Source organism: Helicoverpa zea, chromosome 2 (genome assembly GCF_022581195.2).
Source record: "Helicoverpa zea isolate HzStark_Cry1AcR chromosome 2, ilHelZeax1.1, whole genome shotgun sequence".
In the NCBI taxonomy this organism is placed as follows: Eukaryota; Metazoa; Arthropoda; class Insecta; order Lepidoptera; family Noctuidae; genus Helicoverpa; species Helicoverpa zea.
The window spans coordinates 9,078,438-9,103,103 of NC_061453.1; the positions used below are offsets into that span (position 1 = coordinate 9,078,438).

Genomic DNA, 24,666 nt, shown 5'->3' on the forward strand with positions numbered 1-24,666 from the left:
CCAAACATATACCTACATTATATGTACCTACCTGCCTTTTTGTAATATTTGATTAGTCCCAATTTAATAAAAATAAATAATTTTGAAATTAGAACTTCCAGAGTACCACTACACATTTGACTATGATGGCGAGAATGGCAGCATCCCTATAATCACCCTCGAAGTAATGTCTGATTCATCTAACCCCGAACCGATCATATCCAACTACGTTGACGCAGCTACGACTAGCGGCCATATTGATGACGCACTGACCAAGGATACTGGAGTTCATTTTCTGACCGAGCAGATGCACGATCATGCTCCTAAACAAGAAATGAATAAAGAGGAAGGGAAAGAGGGATCGAAAGGGCGGCAAGAATTGTTGGAGTACATGCTGCGGACTGACGGGAGTGTCATCTGCAAGTTGTGCGGGGAAGTCCTGCAGAGTCGCACGCACTGGTACAGACACAAGTACAAGCGACACGCTGCACAGCCGACCAACCCCGCCCCACTATTCCAATGCGAACAATGTTTCGTCTATTTTAAAAGCAGAAAAGGTAACAACCATATTTACTGTCGAACTGTCAAACTCAAATCTATAGTCAGCAAATCAACAGATAGATAAGCAATTGAAATCCATATCGATTTCTAAACAGACATTACACATTAGGTACACTCAGTGCCCTGGAATCATTTTAATAATAAAATAAACGAATAAATAATTTCAGGATATATCGGACACATAGCAAGTAGACACAGTGAACTATTATCAGATGCCAGTCCAGTTTTAACTAACACGCCAGCGGAACCTCTTGGGACAGACCATTCGCAGCCGGTTGCGCAGGAGCCGAAGGAGGAACCTGATCCAGAATTGGTGCTACCGAAGTCAAGCGTGCCTAACTATCAGACATCTGTAGTAAAACACACAACGAAGGCAGAAACTAAAAAGTCGTATCGAACCAAAGGTAATGTGATCTTTGCTACGACAAGTCAACTGTGAGCCAGGGTTTCTAAATGTTACCTTTAGTCTTGGGATTGACAAGCAGACCAAAGAGATGTGTTTTTCGCTGGTTTCAGAACACATAGTGAACCAAGCAGACTGGGAAGAAAAACGTTCTCGGGAGGAAAAACTGGTGGCCGACATCATAGACCGGGTACGCCGAGAGTGTGAAGCGCAGCCGACTCAAACTGCACCAGCTCGACGCAGCTACTCGCGGCGTGCAACGGTCATGCACACGTTGAGACAAACAGACGCCCTGACGTAAGCACGACATTCGAAGTTCCTGTAGGATAGCTTTAATATTAAGACAAACAGCGTCTGTTAAAAAACGTGTGGATGTCCAAAATTACTCAAAATACGACTTATTTTGCTATGCAGTACTGCAATATCCAGTAGCCTGGGTACCTACTGCAGTACTGCTAGATTACCTACTGAGGGAGAAAATTAATTAGGTGTTAGTGCGGCACACGTTAAAACTGTTATGGTAAAAGTGACTTGCCTTAGTTACCTGTTAACCATTTATTCATTAATGCTGCTCTATTCACGTCTGGCTACACTGCGGGTTCAGCAACAGTTTCAGCAAAGCGACTGATTGAATTCAAATGACCCTCATTCTTAGTAACACTTAATAAAAGATGTCTTATCGGCCTAACAAAGTGAGAAATCACACCTGCTCATATTTTGTGCCAGTCAATAAAAGTTAATAAGGGAGTCCTGCGAGGATAAAGGCTATTATCTAAATAGAAACGTGTGTTTCAAAAAGTTGTAAATAAAGTATTCTGTGCCAATTGCTAAAAAAAATGATGTGCCAACTAAATTTCAGATCATGTAAATACATTACATATTACAATCTTAACTATTAATATTACTATCAATGTCTATCCAATATGAATATTAATTTTTGTGAAATATTTGTAGTTAATCTAGGTTTAATTCAAATCATGTCTAAAATCGTCATTAATGTGACATGTTCCTATTCGTTCCATTGGAAAGTCATATCAACCGTATGTGAAATACTTACCTAATTATAAACTATTTCTGACTGAGGATGTTTGGTTTCACACTAGGCATATAGTTAACGTCCGATTCAAATCTGTGATGATCGGAGACGGAAAACTACAGCTGAATTCAGATACTGCTTTTAGCACTACCATATTCATTGGCTGACGTGATGGACGGATGCAATCACTGAACCGTATTATCACTGAAATCGCAGAGACACGTCAGAGATCTCCTCTTCCTCTCTAGTAAAATATACAAAAATAATTTGATTGCCATTGTCATTAAACTATCATCTACTTTTACCTTCCGTATCAAACCTATAGGTTAAATTTTACGTACTTAACTGTAACTAATTCTGTCCTGAATTCGTCTATGTTGAATTTATTATTATAATGGCTATAAATATAGGAACGAAACGTGAGACTGAAAGTAACAATAGACAGTTAGATTCTCCTGAAATGCCTACGTTACTAGCAAATGTAAGGGAGTAGAATTACTGATCAGCGATAAGTACCGTATTCTACACTTTTATCATAATTTTATTATCTACTACGTCACGTGTTTTAAATGAAGCGGATAGTTTTTATTATGTACACTCTGCAAAATAATTAGCTGGGCAGGCAAGTGGCTCCACCCAGCGCGGCGCGGTGGTATTAAGAGAAACATACATGTTAGTGTGCGTAAAGTTCACGCGTGTATTACTTCGCCTGTTTATTAATGTGCGTACACAACGGGTTATTGGATACAAACCTCAATAACCCGTTGTGCACGCACACACTTGCAATTTCTTTTCACTATTATGCTGATGAGAATATGAAGTTAAAATTTAATGACAAGACTATGAAGGCTCGTAGCCGAGGCGTAGAAGCGTTCGTCTAGCGATTCGGAAGTTTTATGTTCGAGTCTCACATCTGCATAGACTTTTTTCATAACTAAAACCATTTTTTATTTTCATTATGTATTTTTTTATTATTGTAAATAAAATACGAATATTAATCTAGATTTTAATAAGGAAGTATAAATTAAACAACAACATTTGTATTAAGAAAGCAACAATATTTATTGACTAGGTTTATTTATATTATAATCACAAATTAATAAGTTTTATGTATGACAAAACTATTCTAAGTCGGACAAGAATTAGCGTTATTTTTCATATTCAGTGGGTAATTATTAATTTATTAGTGATATGAATAAACATGTTAGTAAGTTAGATAATTATTAAGATGCAAGTATCTTAAATTGTAATCTTACTAACAATAACATCACTCACATAAAACAAATTTCATTACCCCCTGATATTTTTATTAATAGCCAATTGGTGCGCCACTAGACCTGTATGGAAGAAAATTTTTTGAGTTATAGCGGTCACCATCCTTTCGCCAAAGTATTTTGCGACCATCCTTGTCCGACTTATAACATTTTTCATCGCTAAATATATTATTGCACCAATCAAAATCCAAATATTCTTTTGCGAAGCGTACCCGGTTTTGTTTGTGAATGTCAGATAGTAAAATTTTCTTAGCTGGCCTACGACATTTCACACCAGCTGCATGCAAGTGGTTCCTTATAGTTTGTAGTGTCACATCATGTTTAGTCGCCATGGAACGAGTGCTGAGGAAAGGCTCAGCCATATGCGCAGAAACTATATCACGGTGCCGCGCATTGGCTTCTGTGTATGCAAATCCAGCCTTCGGTCCCGGTCGGCGAGGATCAATGTTTCCCGTATCGGCATATCGATGAACCCACAATTGCACAGTACTTCTCTGTGAACAATAATTAAATATTGATATAAATAACAGCAATCGATTACATTACATACAAATCTAAATCAAAGTAACATAATATTATATATATATATATAATAATATATATATTATATGTATATAATATATATAATGGTCATTGTATATATATATTACATATATATAATATGTAAGTTAATAATATTAAACTTCATATTATAATCACATAACAATAATCACAGTATATATAAATATATTATGTTAATATGACATTTAATATTATTAAATTACATATTAGTATAATAATAAAATAAAATTACTCACCGATAACTTTAAACGTTTCGCAATTTCACTAATTGAAACGTTTTGCTCATGCAAAACAATGATTTCTGCTCTTAAAAGTGTAGTCAAATGATTCATGTTGATTTGACAAACAAAAGCACTCCTCTCTCAATAAACGCAAAGTATAATCACAGATTATTATAATAGTTGGTATAATGTCTAAAAACGTATCGAAAGCCCGCTAGTCAATAGCATTATGAATTTATGACGGTGAACTTAAACTAATAATTAGCTTAGATATGGTTTGTTATTTTTAGAGGGTAGACGGTAAATATATTCCATCCAAAATACAACGCAGACTTACTATTACTTAAAGCAATGAATTCAACAAACAATTAATGTAAAATATTTATTTTTAAAACATACAAAAATCGCTGTGCCGTAAGCGAGATACGATCCTTCGGCCCCAGCGGCGTAGAATTTTAATTTCTGTCCGCTCGACCAACGCGCTATAGAAACGATAGTTATGAACGCCAAATTTATGCGTCATATTCCCTGCATCATTAGAGGCATAAGATATTGCAAATGTTTGAGTGGGGACACCGTGTTATTGTGAAGCAAAACTATTGAGTCACATACTCAATATCACCACGCCGCGCCGCGCCGGGTGGAGCCACTGGCGCGGCGACTTATGAATAGGCGAAGTTAAACACGTTTTGCTTTACGCACACTAACATGTATGTTTTTCTCAATATCACCGCGCCGCGCCGGGTGGAGCCACTTGCCTGCCCAGCTAATTATTTTGCCGTGTGTACATTAATTATTGTTATTTACAAATAAAAGAAAAACAACTTATGTGGAAATGTAAATGTAATCCTGCATCAGGATCGCAATTTCTGTTAATTCGATTCCGTTCGTTTTTTTATAGCTAAGTAATGGGGGAAATCTCATAGACTATTACCATCTCATTGATTGATGTTGATGACTAGGTACCTATGTATGTCGTAAGATCCTCGTTTTAAAACCACCTATGTATCATTTTATATCGTTTAGTGTAGCATCGCGAATGGACAATAATTAGTTATTTATTTTGTAATGCTCTTTTTTGTATTGCTTGAACACTGTGTTTGCGATCAAAATGATAGAACGCCGGCATCGGGGACAGGGTCAAACTTTCAGCAGTTGGAGGACGTATTATAGCAGCAGCAGCATCCAAGATACTTAGGTACTCCTCTCAGCGTCTTAAACAATCCTTGAAGACTCAGATCTAGGGATCTTAGTCCTTCGCATCCCTTGGTCTTTTGTGACACCCACAAGCCAATTATCTCACGTGCCAAATTGATAAGGAAAGATTGATAAAGAAATAAGCTTGTTTTAATTAAGGGCGTTATTTTCTTAATAATAATTGATACTCCAACCGTACTTAGAATTAAAATTACACCTAACTACCTATTATTAACCTAAATGTGTCAAACCTGTAAATATTAAATATCTTATATACAAAAACTGTGATGAATGTGGCTCAGAAATATACGTATTAAGTAACTTACCTGATTGTTTGATTTTAATTAAGGCAATAAGTAGGTATTCCAGCGTGTAGTAGATACGTTACTGTACCGTAACCTTGGGATTTGATTTACTTGAATTCTCTATTACCTACATGAACGTTTTCCTGGACTTTTTTCAGGTTTATTGTTTCTTGAGGATCTAGGTACCAGGTACCTACGATTTGCAGACTTGACAAGTTAAAACAATAATTCCTCCGTTCCTTTTTGAAAGTTCGCTATTTTTTAAATTTTTGTTCGGTCACCAGTATCATTTAGAAACATATCGATATAAAACCTGTACAGTAGGTACCTTCTTCTAGAGTTCTTTTTTTGTCATTTAGTTCTTTCTCTATTGTTTTGTCTTTTCGTGGTTAAGTGCATGCTATCTACCAGGGCCAGGGCTTAAATGAAAATACTGAAAGATTGGACAAATATTAAACAGTCTGCTTAGTGCTTCTTAGTACTTTTCTTAGTTGAAGCCATACAATGCACAAAAAAGTAGTCCGTCTAGACTCTATAATGCGTCTTAACAACAAAATCTCAGAATGATGGACGAGTACAAGGTGTGACCAGTCCTTAAAACATAGACAATTATATTTACTCTGTGAACAACATTGTGCATTGTCAATGTCAATGTCAAATAGCATTAGAATTTTGACATTTGACATGTTTTGATTTTTGCAATGCTTATTTCAAAGATTTCAAAACAAATTGAAAATATTCAGTTCAGTTAAGAGAATACGATTTTTTAAGAATATACGTACTTACTAAATATTTACTATGCCTCAAGTATTTCAAGTCTTACGATGTTATAAATGTTTGGTCTTCCAGGTAAGATGTCTCACCAATGGGTATTGAATTGTTCACGATTCATTTTTCTATTGCGTATTCTAGTTGTACATTTTTATTATCTTAGGTCCACCAAACAAAGAAATCAAATAAATGGGAATGTAAGTTGTGTGGTGAAAAGCAATCGATCAAAAGACATTATGGAATAAGCACAGCCAAAGATTGTAGATTACACGTTCAAAAACTAAACGGCATGAGAGGTGAATTAGACGGCCTTAAAAACGAATCAAATAATAGTGACAGCAGTGAAACTGAAGAAAACATACAGCCGGTTAAAGCACCTGTAAAGAATAATTACTCTCCCTTAAAAAACAGTAAGTGGTCTAACTATGCGGAAAAAACTGAAAACGTTGTTCAGAATACTGATGAAAAGATGTCCTTAGGGGATGCAGAAGTAGTGTTGGAAATTCCACAAAAGCGGAGAAAAATATTTCAAAACGTCACTAAAAAATTTCCTAAGACTACACCATCCGATCATGTGGGTATTCCGGAAAATTTAAATGATCAAATTGCATTACCTGAAACTAGACCAATTGCTAGCAATTGTACAGTCAGCTTTGATCAAAAAACCTCAGATCTAAGTTCTCATTCCAAACACCAAAATGAAGTAGAACCTTTTAAAACTAGGAATAGTAATAAGAAGTTTGTTCCACCAATAGTAAATAAAAATTCAAAATGGGCACAGTTTACTGATACAGATCAAAGTCAACAGTCAGATATAGAACCTTCACAAAGTATTGAAACATCTCAAAATAATGTGCTGTTTTCATTATGTGATGATACCGATCTTGATAATATTTTAGATTTTTAAATGTCCCTTAGGTGTCTTATTTCAATATCTATATCTGAGTGAGTATTTTAAGAGGACAAAGGAGATTGGGCAAGAATGTATGAAGTTTGGTCCAAATGTCCACCACGAACGAGACCCATATAATTAAATAGTCCACTTAATTTAGAGTAACTTTTACTAAGAAAGTAAAAAAAAAACAATGCCAAAAAAAAGTTATAGCCAAAAATGTATTCTTAATTTTCGGTAGTTTTTGTATGTTATCATTATTATTTTTTATTTTATTCCACTTCCATTTCCGCACTTTATCTAAAACTAAGATGAGTTATTTAATTTGCATATAAACAACCCATATTTTTTTGCCCGATGGATGACGAATCACTAACCAATTGAGGCGCCAGAAGTGCTTGAATATACTAAGCGGTGCCTGGATCTAAGAAAGTTCGATGTAACTGGCGGTATCTTCTCTCTTATAGTGAACAATTGTATTTTGTCAGAAAGTACAAAAATCGAACATTACTAAAAGTAATTGAAAAAATGAAATTGATAAAATCTATGCAATGAGTTTTTTGATTTTGCTATAACTTTTTTCTGGCACTATATTTTTTTTTACTTTCATAACAAAAAATGTTCCTTATTTAACGGGCTATCTAGCCATACAGGTCTCGTTCGTGGTGGACATTTGGACCGGAATCGCCCATTGTCCTTTTGTATCAAATCTTCATATGTTGTGTTTTTAGTTAAGAAGAATTATTAAAAGGCGATTGTTTTCCAATAATTTTATTATTACAACCAATACACATTATCATCACAATGGCAACAGTTTAATATCACTTTCATTAATGTCTACTACATAAATAGCGAGTGTACTACAGGCATACTTTTACATCATAACATCTACAACAAACTTCAATGAGTATGTCCCACTATGGGTACTTCATTTCCATAATTACATGTCATACTTTATCTCCCAACTAAGCGGTACTCTCACAAAACGTGTAGTCCTGCTGAAGCTAAGTATAACAATAATATTACTTGGATAATAATTGCAGAATATTTTGTTAAAGCTAATCATACACAGACTCATGGAAAGACAGATTTTTAAAGTTAATTGTACCAACTGACCAACTAATGGTTTATTTCCTTCTTATGGCTACATTTGTTCAATGTATTTACCTATGTAAAAAAACTTGAGTATAGAATTATTTATCAAATCTCTTATTTGTGTTAGGCAGTGAAACTTTATAGACTTTTTGAAATATTCTAGAAAATGTTATTTAGATATATTGATATCCAACAATTCTGAAGACAGAAAATACAGCCACATAGAACAATTACATAGAATGTAGAATATATCTAATATAGGAAGCCCTACTACTTTCGATGTATAGTAAGAATACATTAGAATAAATATTATAAATGATATAGTCACTTAGAAATATCAGAAATCAGACTGTTTAGATCATTACATAAGAAGACTTAAGTTGATCTGTTTAATAAGATGTAAACAATCTCCATGAATTCTATTCTAACATCTTCACCATATCAAAACTTGCATCGAGAATACATTTCTCATAACAATCCATTGCTGTAACCCAGCTCTTTACTTGTCTAATTTAAACAAATTATCGTTATTGCTCCCGCCCCATGCTGCCTGACAAAGTCCTCATTATAAAAAAGCAGTTCTTGTTTAAAAGCTGCTTGTCACTTTAATTTCCAAAGATATTTACATTATGTAGACTAGTACGGCATCATATGCCTGCGTCTGTGCAGCTCTCTCGCTCGTGCGTAGCGTCGGCCGTAGCTCCACCGCCAAGCCCTGAGATGATAAATACATCAAATTATCTATTTTACAATACAATATCTAAAATAGAGTAAACATTTTGAAGCTTTGTATGTTACCTCTCATTGTATCCTACAGTATCGCCTCTGTACAAGTGGTCCTCGAAGCGATCGTCAAATCGTCTGTTGGCAGTTTCTTCACTGCTGCCTGAAAATACAAGTATTTTTATGTTAAAACTTTACGTCTTTTTCCTGTACCTATATGTAATATGGTGAATTCGAGGAATCATTTCTATAGTTACCATTTGGATTAGAATGCGAGAATCGTCGACACGAAGGACCCCTGCAGCTGAGTAGTTGCTGTAACTGATTGTGGAAATAATCCTTCTCAGCCGGTGTTAAATATTTTACTCGGTTTTGAGTTTCAAACGGATCTGAAAATAAAAATTAAAATTCTAATTAAATTGTTTAAATTCTGATTTTTAGTTTGTTTTTGTTTCATTTGTTGAACATACCGATTCTCAAGTTGTAGTAAGTGACCAGGCCGGTTATAAACTCGCAGTAGAGCAAGTTGTGTGTGGCGTTGATGGTCCTAACGCAGTTGTAGGTGTTGTTGGAGGTACTCATACAGAAGCAGAAAGGACCGGCTGTCCAGAAAGGCGCCGTCCTCCAGTGGTCGTTGTCGTGTCTGTAGCAGTTCATACGCTCGGATTCGCATAGTTTCTCTAATTCCGCCTGGAATATAATTAAAAAATAGATAATGAACATGTCAGGGCTAGTTGATTGAGGACGTATTATTTTTTGATTGTCTGTCTACTTGTAGATGAATTACCTAGTGTTTATTTATAATCTCCAATGTAACTCACCCTCTTTCTAGCTTTCCTTAATTTCTTTTGAAGTAATTGGGCTTTTCGTTTTCTCTGTTCTTCCCTCGCTTTCTGTGCTGCTTCCAAGTAACTGTGCGCCGCTCCTCTCATTTTCCTGCAAAAAAGCAAAAATGTTAGGTTGATTTCAATTCGCATACGAATAACAAGTAGGTTGATCCATTGTATACGGACCGATTTTCTTCACAATAACAGACGTGCTTGTCCTCATTTTCAATGAAGAGTGGGTGAAGTCTTCTTTGGAATACATCAACAGGTTTCTCGAAGATACCCATGTTCTTTGACGTTGCCTTATTTGGATTCCTTTGTTCGTATTCGGAGGCGTCAAGCCGAGCTGGCCCAAGACTCAATGGACTCAGAGTCGTATGTCTCGACGTCGTGGTCGAAGGTCTACTGGTTGTGGTTGTTTCAGAACTTGTTGGTCTGCTCGTTGTACTAGTTGGTCTCTCAGTAGATAGAATCTTATCTATTGCCGAAGTGAAGTAATTAACATTCTGCGAAAAATACCCCTCAGAGGTCAAGTTTTCCCGGTTCTCATTTATAGGTTTCGTGGTCGCATCGAAATTCATCGGATAATCGGTTGTGCCTATCGAATCAGTGCTCGTTAATATGTTAAGTGTAGTTTTATAATCTTCAACACTGTTTTGTTCGTAGTTGCCATCAACAATGACCGTCGTGACATGCGGTTTCTGTATTTCGATTTTATGATCAGTATTTCCTTCGGATTTATCAACTTCGTGATTGAAGGTTTTTATCGTGGGACCTACAGTGCTTGTATCATTCTTCAATTGAATGTCAAACACGCCTTCTTTGGTTCTAGCATTTATCGTGGGCACCACGTATTCATTAGAATGCCTGAATTTCTTTTCCTGAGAAGTGCTATTTCTGTGTTTCGGTTTAATTCTATGAAGTCGGCCTTTTCTTAAATGTTCCTTTGAAGAGTTATGTTCGTGAGATGAACTTTTATTAAAAAGATGGTTGTTGATGAAGGCAGGGTGTAAAGTTTGAGTTTCAATAACAACTGGCTTGGCAGTTTTTAGGTGCCTCTTTATTTCCTTTAAATCTTCTAGTTTTGTTCTTAATTGTCTTATTTGGTCTTCTAAACTCAATCTATTTGTATGCCAAGCTTTAAGATCATTATAAATGAGTTGAGAACAGTTTACTGTTCCATCTTTCTCTATCTTACATTCTAATGAAGATTCATTGCTGTTAATGATTGCATCATTCTTTTTATGTTTATTATGGTTCCAATGCTGAGCCCTACGTTTAATTCTTTTATGTTCTATTTTTTCTTTGGTACGTTCATAAGCCTCTAGGAATGCTTCAGTTTCTTTTATAAGTTTATCAATTGTGTCCTTTGTATTTCTACTTTCAATCTCATCTACTGGTTCGTTCTTAAAGCCTAAATGTCCAATGCTTGGATTTTCTTTAAGAATACTATCGACCGTGTTAGGTTCGTAAACCTCATTGTCTATAGATCTTCGACTCCGAGTGTTATTTTCTTTGGAGACCTCTGCTAGTCGCCGAGCTATTGTGCCGTCAGTTTCTAGCCTTGTGTACACAAGTCCACTGGGAGTGAAGCAGGCACATTTCTTTGTGCTCATCTTTGACTGTGATGGGTTAATTTCGGCCTGAAAATGTAAAAACAAAATTATAGAAACCATGACTTACTTAGGTGTTATTAAACTCGTTTGTTACAAAGATACCGACCTCATATCTACACTTGTGCCTCCTCCAACGTCCATTCACTAGAACACATTTCCATTTCCTGCCAGCAGAACAGGGTGCACGTAGCTCGGCTTTTGAACAGTCGGCTGCAATGCGAGCTGCCTTCCCCTCTAGTCCATTTGCGTCCGCTACTGCAAAGTATTTTGATTTGATTTTGAATTTCAAATTTTTAACTATGTGGCATGAAAATACTTCCATGCTATGATAGATCCTACAAATTCAATCAAATAAACTGTATCAATGCAAAGTGCAGATCCATCACTCAGTTGAATAAATTCCAGTATTGACTGAAAGTACATAGCTAGGATTTTATGGCCACTTCCCAATCCTAATCTATATAGAAAATGAGCAAGTTGGAAAATGGGGCATGTCAACTTACGTTCGAACAGCTTGCTCCCTGGTGTAAGGTAGTTCGGTTGTTCTTCAGCATCGAGCACTTTCTCAATACTGGCTTCCAGCAGCGGGTTGTGGCTCTCGTTAGTTATCAGCGTGTCCGATGACTTCTTCAGTGAATCAGATGAATCGCTTTCTGTGCTTTCCTGCATCAAAAAATATGTGGTGTAAAATAAACACAGTGATCTTTTACATAAGATACAGCGGTGGGTTAGGTTAGGCAAGATTAGTTCGAAATTAAATTGAAAGGCATAAAGGGACCTGTATCCTTTAAGTACTCACATCATCATCGTCATCATCCGGTTCGAGGAAGTCATCATCATCCGTGTCCTCGTCGAAGTCTCCGCTCTCTGAGGACTGTGGAGGTGATGTGGTGGCTCTGTTTTCATTCATCTCTCGACTGTACTTGTTCTCTCGGGACCGGTGGCCAAGACCTGGGATATCTCGTCGACCGGAGCTGTGGATGGGATAATAGGTTTTTATTAAACCTCATAACATAAGTACCTTTATTGTTTGGAGTTATTTTGTGGCTATTTCTCATACCTAAAGGTATTCCGAAATTATTTACCTTTCGACTAAGAACGTGTCTGGCCAGTGCGCGGCGGCATGACGCCGGCGCCTCGGCTGCAAGAGTGGCAGGAGTGACCGTCCATCCATGTGTGCAGGCGGTTCTACGCCTCCCATGTCCAAGAATGTAGGTGCCAAGTCAATGTTGAGGACTATATCGTCAACGCTATAAAGAAAACATTACATGATAAATAATAAATGAGCTAATAATGATAAATCAATTTGATCCGGGTCAGTAAAGCTCCTTCATGACGCAGCATACCTGCATGATATTACCTATTATTTAGATGCAAAACATTTAGGCTGGGAATTGAGGTACCTAAGTAATATATTTTGTAAACAAATAGGTAATGAATTGGCCAATATAAGTCAGAAAAAGAAAGCTGCTATTTAAAAAAAAAACATGTTTTCCTTTATTTTAAATGGTGTCTTCCCTTTTATTTGAGTATTTAGAAGAGTTAATCAAAGAAAATAAAATGTCAAAGAAAGAAAAGAGGTTTTACAGGTTTCGCTCACAAAAAATACTGGCTGTTCCAAGACAAAAAAAAATGATGCCATTAAAAATTAAAAATAAATCTTCTATTTTCTTTTTATTTTTTATGGCATTTTGGATTTTTTTCACGTATTTCAACCAGTTGCATTATATTTAAATTATGAAGTAAGGAGGCTAATTGTAAATAGGCTGAGTATGAATAATACAGAATAAAACTTACACCGTGCCTGGTTCCACTCCTGGCCCTCGTACAAGGAAAGGCACTCTGATGTCAAACTCGAAGGGAAAGCTTTTTCCCTTTACTAAGCCAAACTGTCCCAAATGATAACCGTGGTCGGATGTGTAAACTAAATACGTATTATCTAGTTCGCCTAAAGCTTTTAACTCTTGATAAACTCGTTCTACAGCCTGGAAAATGGAAAGTTATAGATTAATCTTTTTGATTATGATAAATGTCCAAATGTAAATTATATGGTTTATTTTATATGAACAGGGATAAAAATATTTGCATAATAAATACCCGGGAAGATAAATATAAGTGGCTAGAAGCTATATCACAATTTAATTTCAACCACATGGTTTTGTGACGCAGTTTATAATAACTTACCATGTCGACGCTCTGCAACGTCTGCAGTCGTTTGGTCATCAGCAGGTCCGTGAACTGGCGATGAATGGGCTTCATCTTGTCTGTCACGCGGAGAATCCACTGCTTGTCTGGATTTGGCGCCATATCGTACGTCGGCGTGCTGAGAAATGATTGTTATTATAAATTATGTACCTACACATATAAATATTAAAGTTAAAATATGTAGGCAATTAATCGAAATTAAAACTCCTTTATCCCCCAAAACTGTTGTACCTACCTACTTATGAAGGCACAGACTTCCCACAAAGTCGATTACATAAAATGATTATCTAACTAAAAATCGAGGTTCAAAAGGATTCATTCTACATCATTATTACATATTAAAGGTCCATTTTAGACATTTTTTTAATTCGCGATTGTCGGCGCGGCGAGGACAGGTTCCAGAGATACGCCCGACCACACAATACGCCGATGGCTGAATATTAAAACGAACAGGGTCATCATACAAGAAAAAAAATAAGCTAGACTCTTTGATCATGCATTATTGCGAAATACCACGCATCTGCGAGACCTATATCAAGATTTATGTTTAGTATTTAATTGTTTATGTAGTTGGCAAAAATTTTATTGATAAAGATGATGCTAATAGCAATATTGGTTTGCCAATTATATTTTATTGCTGCCATCAATTATTAATGTTCGCCAATTGATGCTTAGGTAAATATGTGTGAAGTTAACATTTCCATAAATAAACAATGGTCTGACAGACGCTAAGGCCAAACCCTTTGCTTGTAATTTAACAAATTTGCAGGTGTTTTAACATACACTTTATAGTATTAAGGCGAGAGCCAAGTCATTTAAAAATTAGGTCAGTTCCAGAAAAAGTAGATGTTGAACAGCCCTGAAGCTCTGCTGAGGGCCGTGTTGCCTGTAGCTGCCGGCGCCAGCGAGTCGCAGGCGATGCACCGCAGAATGCACATGCTCTAATCAAACGTATGCACCAACCAACTAATACGAGCTATGTCCTACGAATGTCTTCCAATTACCATTTTAAGTTAATCCGCAAGAGTGGAACAATTTCACGATGTATTTGCCTGGCTCATGCTAAGTGAAATTTGTATGCAAAAATGCAGAACTAAGATGGCCATTCCGCGATAACTTTGTAGTGTAAACGAGACATGCCTGATTAAAACTGTGCCAATTTAGTATAGTACACAGGTTGCACATCTCGCTTTCTAGACAAACTTTAATAAGGGTTTGTCTAACTAAAGCCTTCTTTCTAAACTTTTTTTTTATAATTTAAAAGTATACAGAAGCTATTAAAAGTAGTTTAAGAAATAGATGCAGTTCATTGAATTCTGGATACGTATAGAATTCGTTTTAGCTACGATAGCGATACTTCCTTCCACGAAAACGGGAAACACAGCTAATAAATGGCAATAACACCGTTTTAAACCAACGTGTATAAAACCTCAAATAAACATTAGAGTTTAGCGGTTTATTGCGTCAAATAGCTCGGAGGTCGTTTACACAAAAACAATGGTCATAACCATTATTATGAAGTGATCGTAATGATTTATTGGTACAGGGAAACCATAAAAGTAGAGGAATGTAACTACCTAAGACCTACTTAGTAGTAAAGTCACACAGGCAAAGTTTCACGTTCAGGTAGGTATTTTATATTGCTTAGGAACAATGGACCATACCCGACCATGTTTATTAATAAGCAATATTTACCTAATCAACAATAGGTATATCGTTAGGCAAATGGCTACTTTTCTAATTGACCTTTCCCTTGATTGCGATTGCCTGAAGCTTTTACTAACGTTAGGAAGTACAATGAAAAGCTTCAAGCAACAGAACAAAAAAACTCTGTCTCTTTGTCATTGTTTTATTTTTAATATAATTATTTACTGACGAGTTATTCGAGTTAACTAAAGTTTACACGTGTCTAAAGTGTGAGTATTCCATTCCACAGGCAAAGCGCGTCGCAGCCCTAACCGCCTAACATTTTAACGAAGCACCGACTTCATCCCGCTGTCTTAACACGATTACAAATAAACAGTTTAACATTTATATGTTAAGTAATGATTGGGATAAAGATTGTCTCATTTATTTGCATCGGCGACTTTCAAGCCCAGTCTTCCCCGACCGGTATAATTTATGCGAGGATCGAAGCCGAGACGTTCTACCTACCAGTAACCCGTCGAACGTTTCAACCGCACGATAAATAAAATCATGCAAGGAAGTCGTCCGTATAAAAAATAACGTAAAATATGCACATACATACATTCCTGATGTGTTTTATGTGAAGCAGCGGCTCGGCTTTCATGTTTTACTGAATGTTACAACTGGTATAATTGACTACATGAAATAGCGCTCAGTTTATTTTCTGTTTGTAAAAGGAAAATATTAAAATTCATTGTATCGGAAAGTTATTCAGACGTTTTTGCTTTGTTGAATCGTTGGTGTATTCGCTTACGTTTGAGAACGTAATAATTAAAATGAGAATATACTTACGTAAAGTAAAATAACTTATATTCCTATAGGTATCTTTAGATTTATTGATTCGATAAGTTAACTTATTAGTTAATTTTGTTTTATTTCCGCAACCGTAGACTATAGTGTTATTTTTAGTGCCTACATAACACTATAAACCCCACATTTTCACCTTATTCATGAGTCAGGTATCATTTGAAAACATTATTAGTTCTTACTTAAGCCTAAGTTTTTAACTGTATTTTCTGTGCATGGCATATAAGGTTATTAAAACACGAACTCAATTTATTGTAAACCCCAAAAAACCGCTATTTACTGGAAAAATATTTTTTGTTTACAAGTAACCTAATTGGGTCGGCGAAGTGAAAATACTTCAAGTCATACAATTTCGGAGTCTGTTTCAGAAAGGTTGGGCAACTGAAATGGAAACTTGATGGACGATTTAATACCATTTAATCCCGGGCCACGTTAAACCTAATTCTTCGTAATTTAGTTCCGAAACTTTATAAAACAATTGTGCTGTTAGGCAGTTTTTAGATTTGCTTTGTGTTAATTTAAAAGGTATTTTAGAGAAAAAGAAATAAGCACAATTTCAGCCGTTTTAGATGAATTTAGACTCGAAAAGTTTTTATTAAGTCAAAAGGACTTGACACTGAATTTCTTTAACTTTAAATGAAAAAAAAAAACATTCGCTATATTCGCGGAAGCAGTGAAACCGTACACACATTCCTATTTTATATGAAACAGTTCCGGATTCTCGGAACAGGCTGTCAGGTAGATACGACAGGAGTAGCAACTCGATGAAGTCGAAGTGGCTTCGTCTAATACATATTCAGAGTGTATATTGTGATCTGTCGGGATGCGAATGCACCGTCGCGTCGTTCCACGTTATGTGCGTTATAACACCATCTGACTGCTGACTGCTGATACTCTATAAAACCTCTGAAGATACGCGAGCTTACTGAATTATTTTGTACCTACATTATAATTTAGATGTTTTCTATGGAATTGTGGGATAAAGTGATGAAAGCTATGGAAAGGTAATTCAGAGTTCAGGAATAATTTTCCATCAGCTAAATAATAAACATTTTCTCCATTTGAACGCATGTCTGAAAAACTCCAACTGATTGCAAATTCATTTTGCAGTTTCTGAATAACAAATTTCTCATAATTCATAAATAATTTATGAAACACAACTAAGTGAAAGGAAAAGCACTGTTATGTACTTTTACAGAATCTTTGTCTAAACGCAGCTATTAAAAGCGCTAGGAAAGTCTGCTAACGCAATAAAGTAAGATTCAATGCATCACTATGAAGAAATTTCCAAGAAACAAGTGTAAAATGAATGAAATGGTCTCAATAAACTTGTTGTTCTCACTATGCGATATCGTTAAACGTGAAAGCGTTAAATATTTTAACACAACGAGTACTTATAACATGTAGATTTATAGCACGTGTTTTCTCCACTCAGTCGTTATTTCTTGGAGTAGAAATGTTTATTTACGTCCAGACCTGCCTACCAATACGTTGAGCTCCTGTTTTGCCACCACGCCTCAATTCTTGGTAAATTACCTACCTACCTATAGGTCCACATTTATTTGTTAGTCTGAAAAAGCACCTTGACATAGGTGCAGCAGTTAAATTAATAGATACCTACATATTATGTTAAGACGTAAATATATCCTTAACAATAAACTTAAATGTTCCACTAACGTGAGCACAATCGCTTACCTACGTAAATAATTGCACTCATGTTTATTTTACGATTCTAGAAACTAAAGCTGAGCAGAATGCGGTCCGCCAGGTGTATTGATGGCTCAGTTCAAAGAATAGGTGCGGTACATAACTCAGGCGTGTTATCCTCGTGCAGTGAATTGCGGCACGCTAGCTAATGCGTTACCCAACCGCCGCGACGTCTGCTAGACAATTGATCTGTGTGCAGCGTTCCACCAGACGGCGCGACACCTGAGCGTGGCATTGAGCGATATCCTCGTATTACTCCGCGCCCACTTCCGCTGAATAAGCGAAAGCCAGTGCCCCCATAGTCGTAAGACACCATAATATAACGTCGGCTGACTCTAAACATTCTTATAAAACATAAATCAGCTTCCCACCACCTCTAGCCTGAGTGCAACTAAAATTATTCAGGGCACCGTCCGACGTAAGTGCACGTAAAATTTTTGGAGAGTTCCCGCGAAAAAAGGCCGCTCGTGATTATGAACCCGAATACATGCACCGCAGCGTAAAGTGGACAGCTTTTTACTACGTCGTATATTGAAGTAGTAATCTGCTGAAAATTCTGTGCGCTTTTAATTTGAGCATGAATAATTTACCTATTTGCTAAAACAACCTCAAAAATATTCATGTACACAGGCAGCAACTTATTTTCAGCTCATAAAAGCTTAAAATGTATTTAGTCACAAGTTAATGTTTGGGTAGCACAGTAATGACCTCTGGAAAGTTAATCGTTCTCGCGGTCCAGCACTCATTTGCCAAGGACTTCGTAACATCCTTGTGCGTATCTTTGCAGTAAAATGTTGCGGGGTCGACATCAGAGTGGCATCCTAAAAGCTATTTGCTTTCGATGGAGCCTCAAAAACTGCGACTCTTTAAATATTTAAAGGGTAGCAAGATGGCCGGTGTTGTTGCGAAAACTCTGCAGCAATTAGTGTTTTTGTTGAGATATTTAGACGACGCGTCTCCGTCCGCTGAGATTTCAAACTGAATAGCGATTTATATTTTTAATTTGAACTGACGACGAACCGAGTGAGTCGAGTACTCTCCGAGGAACAAATTATGAAATTGAATTTTATCGATCAGGGGAACGACCTCTTCAGTTCTTTCAGAGGTGACTCAGTGACAAATTTATACGGCATTATTATAAGAATACATTTATGTCTCTAATAATAATTTTGGAAGGTCTCGTTCTGTTCTCGAATACATATATTTAAAAGGCGGCCACTTTCTCACTGAAAGTTTTGAGTTCGTTATCTTATTTTAAATACGACTTCATCGAGCAGTTTCAGAACACCGTTTGACCTCAAGTACTAGAACAATGTCAAAGTGACTAATATATACTGGCTTTTAATATGCTAGCAGTGCGAACTTTTAGTATACTTTAAAATATTCACAAAACGAACGAACTCTATCAATTTATTGCATTGCATATTATAATATAAGCGCAACACAACATCATAATATGTCCATTAAATACAATAAGCGTTGCAACCGCAGCGGCTACAACAAATAAGACGATAGCCCATCACCTCGCGTGATTTATTTCCTACTCTTACAAGTTGTACGATATAAATCATACGTGATAAAGGGCCGACACTGGGTTGTTATTCATCGGAACATAGACCACATTTGCCGTCACGCTATCCTGAAGGGATGTGCAATTGTCTCACGGACGTATTAAACAAAGGAATAATTACATATATTGTGTTTATCGGAACAAGATGAAATAGCATATAATAGTCCGGGGCATGGTTTATGTAAATAATTATATTACTCATTCTTTGGTTATACAAGTTATAACTCCCATGAAAATACCTATTCAACAGGATCACTTAAGTTATCCTAGCATTATTACCTAAACGAAGGAATTTATAGGCATTATAGTCTTGCACAAAACGAAACCACTGCGAGAACGAAAGACGTCTCTTCATTGGGTTATTTATGCTAGTGTTAATTATTTCCTAATTCAGATATGTAGCTTTTAGTGAATAAAGGCCCATTTCTTGATATTATTATTTTGTTTTTCACGATAGTCCTAGGGAACGAAGGATCTATATTCATTCTTACAATTTTCTAAGTTAAAAAGGATCGTTGGTTCTACGATCTTGTACCTACTATAATATGTTCTATTGGTACTCACTGGTGCGTGGTGACATTGAAGAACAGATGCGAGTACTGAGGGGCGGAGTCCTCAGGGCCGTGTGGGGCAGGGAAGGACATCACCAGCAGCACTGGCTTGCGGGAGAAGCGGCGCTTGGACGCGCGCAGGAAGGCAATGGAGTCGTTCGCTATCAGGTCCGGGTAGTAGTCCTGAGAATGAAGCCATATTTTAGTAACAAAGCAGTAGGTATAGAGGGAAAATGTTGAACATTGAAAATTGACTATGTATGTATGATTCAATCTTCAAAATATTAAACCTTTGATGAAATTTTGAACTTTTATTTCGTAATTCATAAATAGGTAATTATTACAGCTCTTGACTTGAACATATGTCATGAAAATTGAAAAATTATAATACCCAAAGAAAATTGAGCCCGTACTTTGATTGAGACGAGATCAAATGACAATATTAAATCTAAGTTTAAGTGGAAGCAAGAACTAAGAAGGAGAAGAATTAAAAGGTAAGTACCTTGTGATAATCATCTCCATGCTTGATCTTCTTGCCGTTCATGTTGATGCTGTAGTTGTAATACTTGGAGTTCATGATGAGGCCCCCCCACTCGCGCCAGCCGGGCGGGATGTACGATCCGTTGTACTTGTTCAAGTACTTCCCAAAGTAACCTGCGCAAAACATAACATGCCTTTAGTTACATTATTAAAAGCTTCCTACCTAGTAGGAACAATTAGAAACATTAAATTATTAATGTAATGTTTAGGAAGCTTATGTAAGGATTAATTTTCGTAAACAGAACTGTCGTCGCAATCGTCAAGTTTTTAATTTAAAGCGATCCAAAATATTGTAACCATACCTAGAGCTAATTTTAGAAAGAGTGTTGTTACATTAACACTGATTTGCCCAGAAAATAATAAACTTATATTCCACTCTCTATCTTTTCCTGTTTACCAACAATTTTCACGTTACAATACCTACAGGCGTTTTAATTGGTTTCCACGAGTTCCAAAAAGAATAATAAATCTTAATTTGAACGGCAAACATTTCAAATAATGAATGGGGACAACGCGCGAACGGAGCGCAGAATGAAAAGTGCTGTAACAAGGGATCATTGTTCGGGGGAGACAATAGTTCTCAAATTTTAATTTCGGCGACATTAAGGGAAACGCGGAGGGTTTTTAATTCAGTGGCGGTGTCGTGGCAGCCGGCAGCCGGGACGCCGTCATCTCCAATGAAGTGGGACATAGACGATGATTACTCGCTCCCTGATGTGCAAGCGATGGCGCAAGCGACGAGCAGATTCCAGCGCTGCTCGTTTTCTTCTTATATTAAAGCAATGGTGTAATATCAATTTTCATTTTGACACTGATATTGCCTTTGTAAATTCCCTTATTTTCTTTTCTTATTTTAAAATAATTGCTGTTGCTAAATCGTGCGAGAAATTGAGTGTGAGAACGCCATTGCGTATGTCAGTCAGCAATGTCAGATATAGGTATATCAAGGATATATGACCCAAGTTGCTCCACCTAAAATTTATTCTGATGGTAATGAGGTCCCAGGAATGGTGCCGCTTGATATAGCGCAAGACCTTATCATAGTCATACTGGCACCAGTCCAAGGTAATCACTCACTTCGTCATCATATTATTTTCAACATTATGAATAACCGTACCTTAGTCACCGTTATAATTTCATGCGGAGAAAAGGGGTGAGTACTTTGCAATTGTCATTATTTTTGATCAAAAAGCTCTCCAGCCCATTGCGAATAATGAGATTTTATTTTCGATTTCCATTCGTTCTTTAATATTAGTACGGCAAAATGAATATACGATGTGTTGTCCTTAAAGAAATTCCAATACCTTTCCAAAGCTTTTGCTTCCGTTATGACAATAATTTCTCATTGGGTCCAAAAATTGGATTGGCCGGAGAAAGTCGCCGGAAGGTCATAAATTGAGGTTCTTTGTTAGCTGTAAGACAACAGGGCGCCGTAAACGTAACGTAGACACGAAAGCTTCGCAAACAAATGCTTTAAGATTTTCTTTTCTTTTTTGTCAAGGAGTTTAAGTGCAATGGAAATAAACTAGTATTCCATCTACGAGTAGCTAGGTTGTTACACCTGCGTGGTGCAAACAAGAGACATCGTCAAAATGGTAATCCCACAAATAAACAATTAAACATTTTTACGGTTGCATTTTATGTGGCTGTTTCAGCATGACAATGCAACCTACAGCATTAGTACCTGGCTACTAAAGACCGACTAGGTGCCGTTAGGTATAGAAGGAGCAGGAGTGTCGATTTTCTCCGATCCTTTGGTCTTTCAATATAATTTCCGTAAGCAAAATAAACGTATCTAAAATGCATGTTTCATTCCATAGAATAGACAGAAAACAGTTTCGTTATTTATAAAGTAAAACACTGTTTCTGAAACAAACCGTACCTATCCACTTTACTTGCCTCTGCCTGAAATATGAATAGTCGTTGAAATTTTTGTCGATGTCGACTGAAAATATGAAACGTTATTACAAAAAGCTTTTAAAACTTGAAGTGCTGTAAAATGAAAGAACCGCTTGACAAATAGCTGTATTACTTAGCTTGCGTCTACCTGTTTGTATAGGCAGTGGGTATAAGTTTATCTTTTAAAGAACTAATTGTGCATCAGAATGGCGAAAGGACGTCATTCCTGAAGGACTATAAAATTAATGCAATTAAAGCAATTACATAGTAGCTGGAATAAGAGATAGATATAATCTGCCGAAAATATACCTGCTCGAATAGGTACACACTTAAACTGTTAAGCGTATCTTTAGCACAATCTAAATCAAAACAAATCCAAATACACCTATGCACTTTGTAAACAAAGAGTTCACTGACCTCATAGAAATGACACACACATGTTAATTTAGTTCAGCAGTCACCGTTCACTTATCTAAATTAATTAATATTAGTTTCACTTAAATAGTAATATGTCGATGATAACACGCACATAATGGACGCGGAGTCAGGAGGCGCGATATGTCACGGCACTGCTGCCAAATGAGAGCAAGTTCTGAGAAACGATGTGCCGACAGCGCAGCTGTTATATCGAAATTAAATTCCTGACGTACTATGTCCTATGTTATGCGATAACTAGCGTAACTTGTGAACATACTTCATGCCTTCAACATAGTTGGCAAGCATTTTCGCAGGTGCCTGTTTGAAATTCAATGGATTTTTTTGTGTCATTAGATCTATTTATTGATAGAACTTTTTTTAAGCTTAGTACTGTAGACTGGCCACAAACAGCGACCGATAGAGAAAGGTGGAAGGCTACGGGGGAAGCCTTTGCCCAGCAGTGGGACAAAAAAAAATGTAGGTTGATTGTAATAATACATTTTCGTACAAAAATAGGATCAATATTATCTGTGTGACCTACATACATTATTCATAAATCTCATTCACCTACCTCATTATCGAAATGGAAACTACGAAAATTTCGACTGAAAATCAAACCCTTTGATCCCAACGGCTTTATATTCGTTATTTCTTTGCTTCAGGTAACATTTCATGATTAAGTTTAAGTTAATTGGTATTTTTCAAAAATAGCATTGAGTATTTAAGCACTATTGGAAGATAAAAGATGCATAGGTACTGAATACAAAAAAATGAAGGTAGGTACCTACAACCATTTACTTTTTTTTTCTCATTTAGTAATAATTGTCGGTCGTGAATTATCTTCAAGACATTAATTTATTTATATCTGTAAATAAAGATTAAGGTCAGTCGGTTTATTTTTTATCCACATTTAAATATTCGCGTAAAGTTTCCTTGAGGAGATAAGCAGAAGTTTAATTATTTAGATTGGAATTCTATATGATCACTGTCGAGATAAGATCTATCCTTATCAAGATCTTGATTTAAAATGTAAATTTGTTAATAAAATCTGTTAATAAACATTAGGAAATTGATTCCTGTTTTTAACACATAGATAAAATTATAATGAATGATCCAACAGTTTTTGACAAACAAGATATTTTTCCTTTCGTTTGTAACTTTATTCTTCGTGGTGGCCTAGAGGGTAAAGGACCAACCTCTCAAGTATGAGGGCGCGGGTTCGATCCCAGGTCAGGCAAGTACCAATGCAACTTTTCTAAGTTTGTATGTACTTTCTAAGTATATCTTAGACACCATTGACTGTGTTTCGGATGGCACGTTAAACTGTAGGTCCCGGCTGTCATTGAACATCCTTGGCAGTCGTTACGGGTAGTCAGAAGCCAGTAAGTCTGACACCAGTCTAACCCAGGGGTATCGGGTTGCCCGGGTAACTGGGTTGAGGAGGTCAGATAGGCAGTCGCTTCTTGTAAAGCACTGGTACTCAGCTGAATCCGGTTAGACTGGAAGCCGACCCCAACATGATTGGGAAAAGGCTCGGAGGATGTTTGTAACTTTATTCTGTTCCGATAGCTTGCTACGAGTATACTTATTATGATTTTACGTCAAAACTTATTCAAACAGTTAAATAAATACCTACATACAAAGTCAGAGTCATGAAAATAACAATTTGTAAAGGCATTACAGGAATTTTGTGGTCTCTAAATATAGCCTTAGCGGTCGTTTACATAAGTTAAACTATTGTCTCATGCATGTTGTAAATTTTGAGGTGATTTGACCTGAATATCTGAAATACCTTCAAGCCTAGCGTGGAGTACTCGCTCCTA

At 36.4% G+C, this 24,666-nt stretch overlaps 3 protein-coding genes across 3 annotated transcripts in view; 2 read left to right on the plus strand and 1 right to left on the minus strand.

Moving 5' to 3' along the window:
• Positions 1-18: 18 nt before the first annotated feature.
• LOC124643756 lies at positions 19-2,570 on the plus strand. The gene is made up of 3 exons (XM_047182826.1): positions 19-536; positions 708-944; positions 1,057-2,570. Exons 1-3 carry the CDS (start codon positions 167-169, stop codon positions 1,242-1,244), a joined length of 795 nt encoding a protein of 264 aa, XP_047038782.1. The 5' UTR covers positions 19-166; the 3' UTR covers positions 1,245-2,570.
• A 3,654-nt stretch (positions 2,571-6,224) lies between these two features.
• LOC124637774 (MRN complex-interacting protein) lies at positions 6,225-7,966 on the plus strand. Its single transcript, XM_047174420.1, has 3 exons — positions 6,225-6,386; positions 6,472-7,275; positions 7,898-7,966. Exons 1-2 carry the CDS (start codon positions 6,336-6,338, stop codon positions 7,213-7,215), a joined length of 795 nt encoding a protein of 264 aa, XP_047030376.1. The 5' UTR covers positions 6,225-6,335; the 3' UTR covers positions 7,216-7,275; positions 7,898-7,966.
• The window catches only part of LOC124637765 (extracellular sulfatase SULF-1 homolog), an 80,897-nt gene continuing 64,186 nt past the window's right edge, over positions 7,956-24,666 (minus strand). Inside the window, exons 4-17 of the mRNA XM_047174407.1 lie at positions 20,490-20,641; positions 20,001-20,170; positions 13,646-13,784; positions 13,259-13,446; positions 12,547-12,711; positions 12,261-12,435; positions 11,965-12,124; positions 11,568-11,716; positions 10,032-11,488; positions 9,840-9,954; positions 9,489-9,708; positions 9,276-9,407; positions 9,094-9,181; positions 7,956-9,010 (exon numbers count right to left, since the gene is read on the minus strand). Coding sequence (XP_047030363.1) covers positions 8,932-9,010; positions 9,094-9,181; positions 9,276-9,407; positions 9,489-9,708; positions 9,840-9,954; positions 10,032-11,488; positions 11,568-11,716; positions 11,965-12,124; positions 12,261-12,435; positions 12,547-12,711; positions 13,259-13,446; positions 13,646-13,784; positions 20,001-20,170; positions 20,490-20,641 — 3,389 coding nt within the window. The 3' untranslated portion in view covers positions 7,956-8,931. The remainder of the gene's footprint in view (positions 9,011-9,093; positions 9,182-9,275; positions 9,408-9,488; positions 9,709-9,839; positions 9,955-10,031; positions 11,489-11,567; positions 11,717-11,964; positions 12,125-12,260; positions 12,436-12,546; positions 12,712-13,258; positions 13,447-13,645; positions 13,785-20,000; positions 20,171-20,489; positions 20,642-24,666) is intronic.

What these genes read in the sequence shown, in the direction of transcription:
- LOC124643756 (XM_047182826.1), top strand. Translation starts at nt 167, where the DNA reads ATGTCTGATTCATCTAACCCCGAACCGATCATATCCAACTACGTTGAC. An exon ending in CTATTTTAAAAGCAGAAAAG is followed by an intron (nt 537 to 707) that starts GTAACAACCATA and finishes AAATAATTTCAG; the next exon opens with GATATATCGGACACATAGCA. An exon ending in AAAGTCGTATCGAACCAAAG is followed by an intron (nt 945 to 1,056) that starts GTAATGTGATCT and finishes CGCTGGTTTCAG; the next exon opens with AACACATAGTGAACCAAGCA.
- LOC124637774 (XM_047174420.1), top strand. Translation starts at nt 6,336, where the DNA reads ATGCCTCAAGTATTTCAAGTCTTACGATGTTATAAATGTTTGGTCTTC. An exon ending in ATAAATGTTTGGTCTTCCAG is followed by an intron (nt 6,387 to 6,471) that starts GTAAGATGTCTC and finishes TTATTATCTTAG; the next exon opens with GTCCACCAAACAAAGAAATC.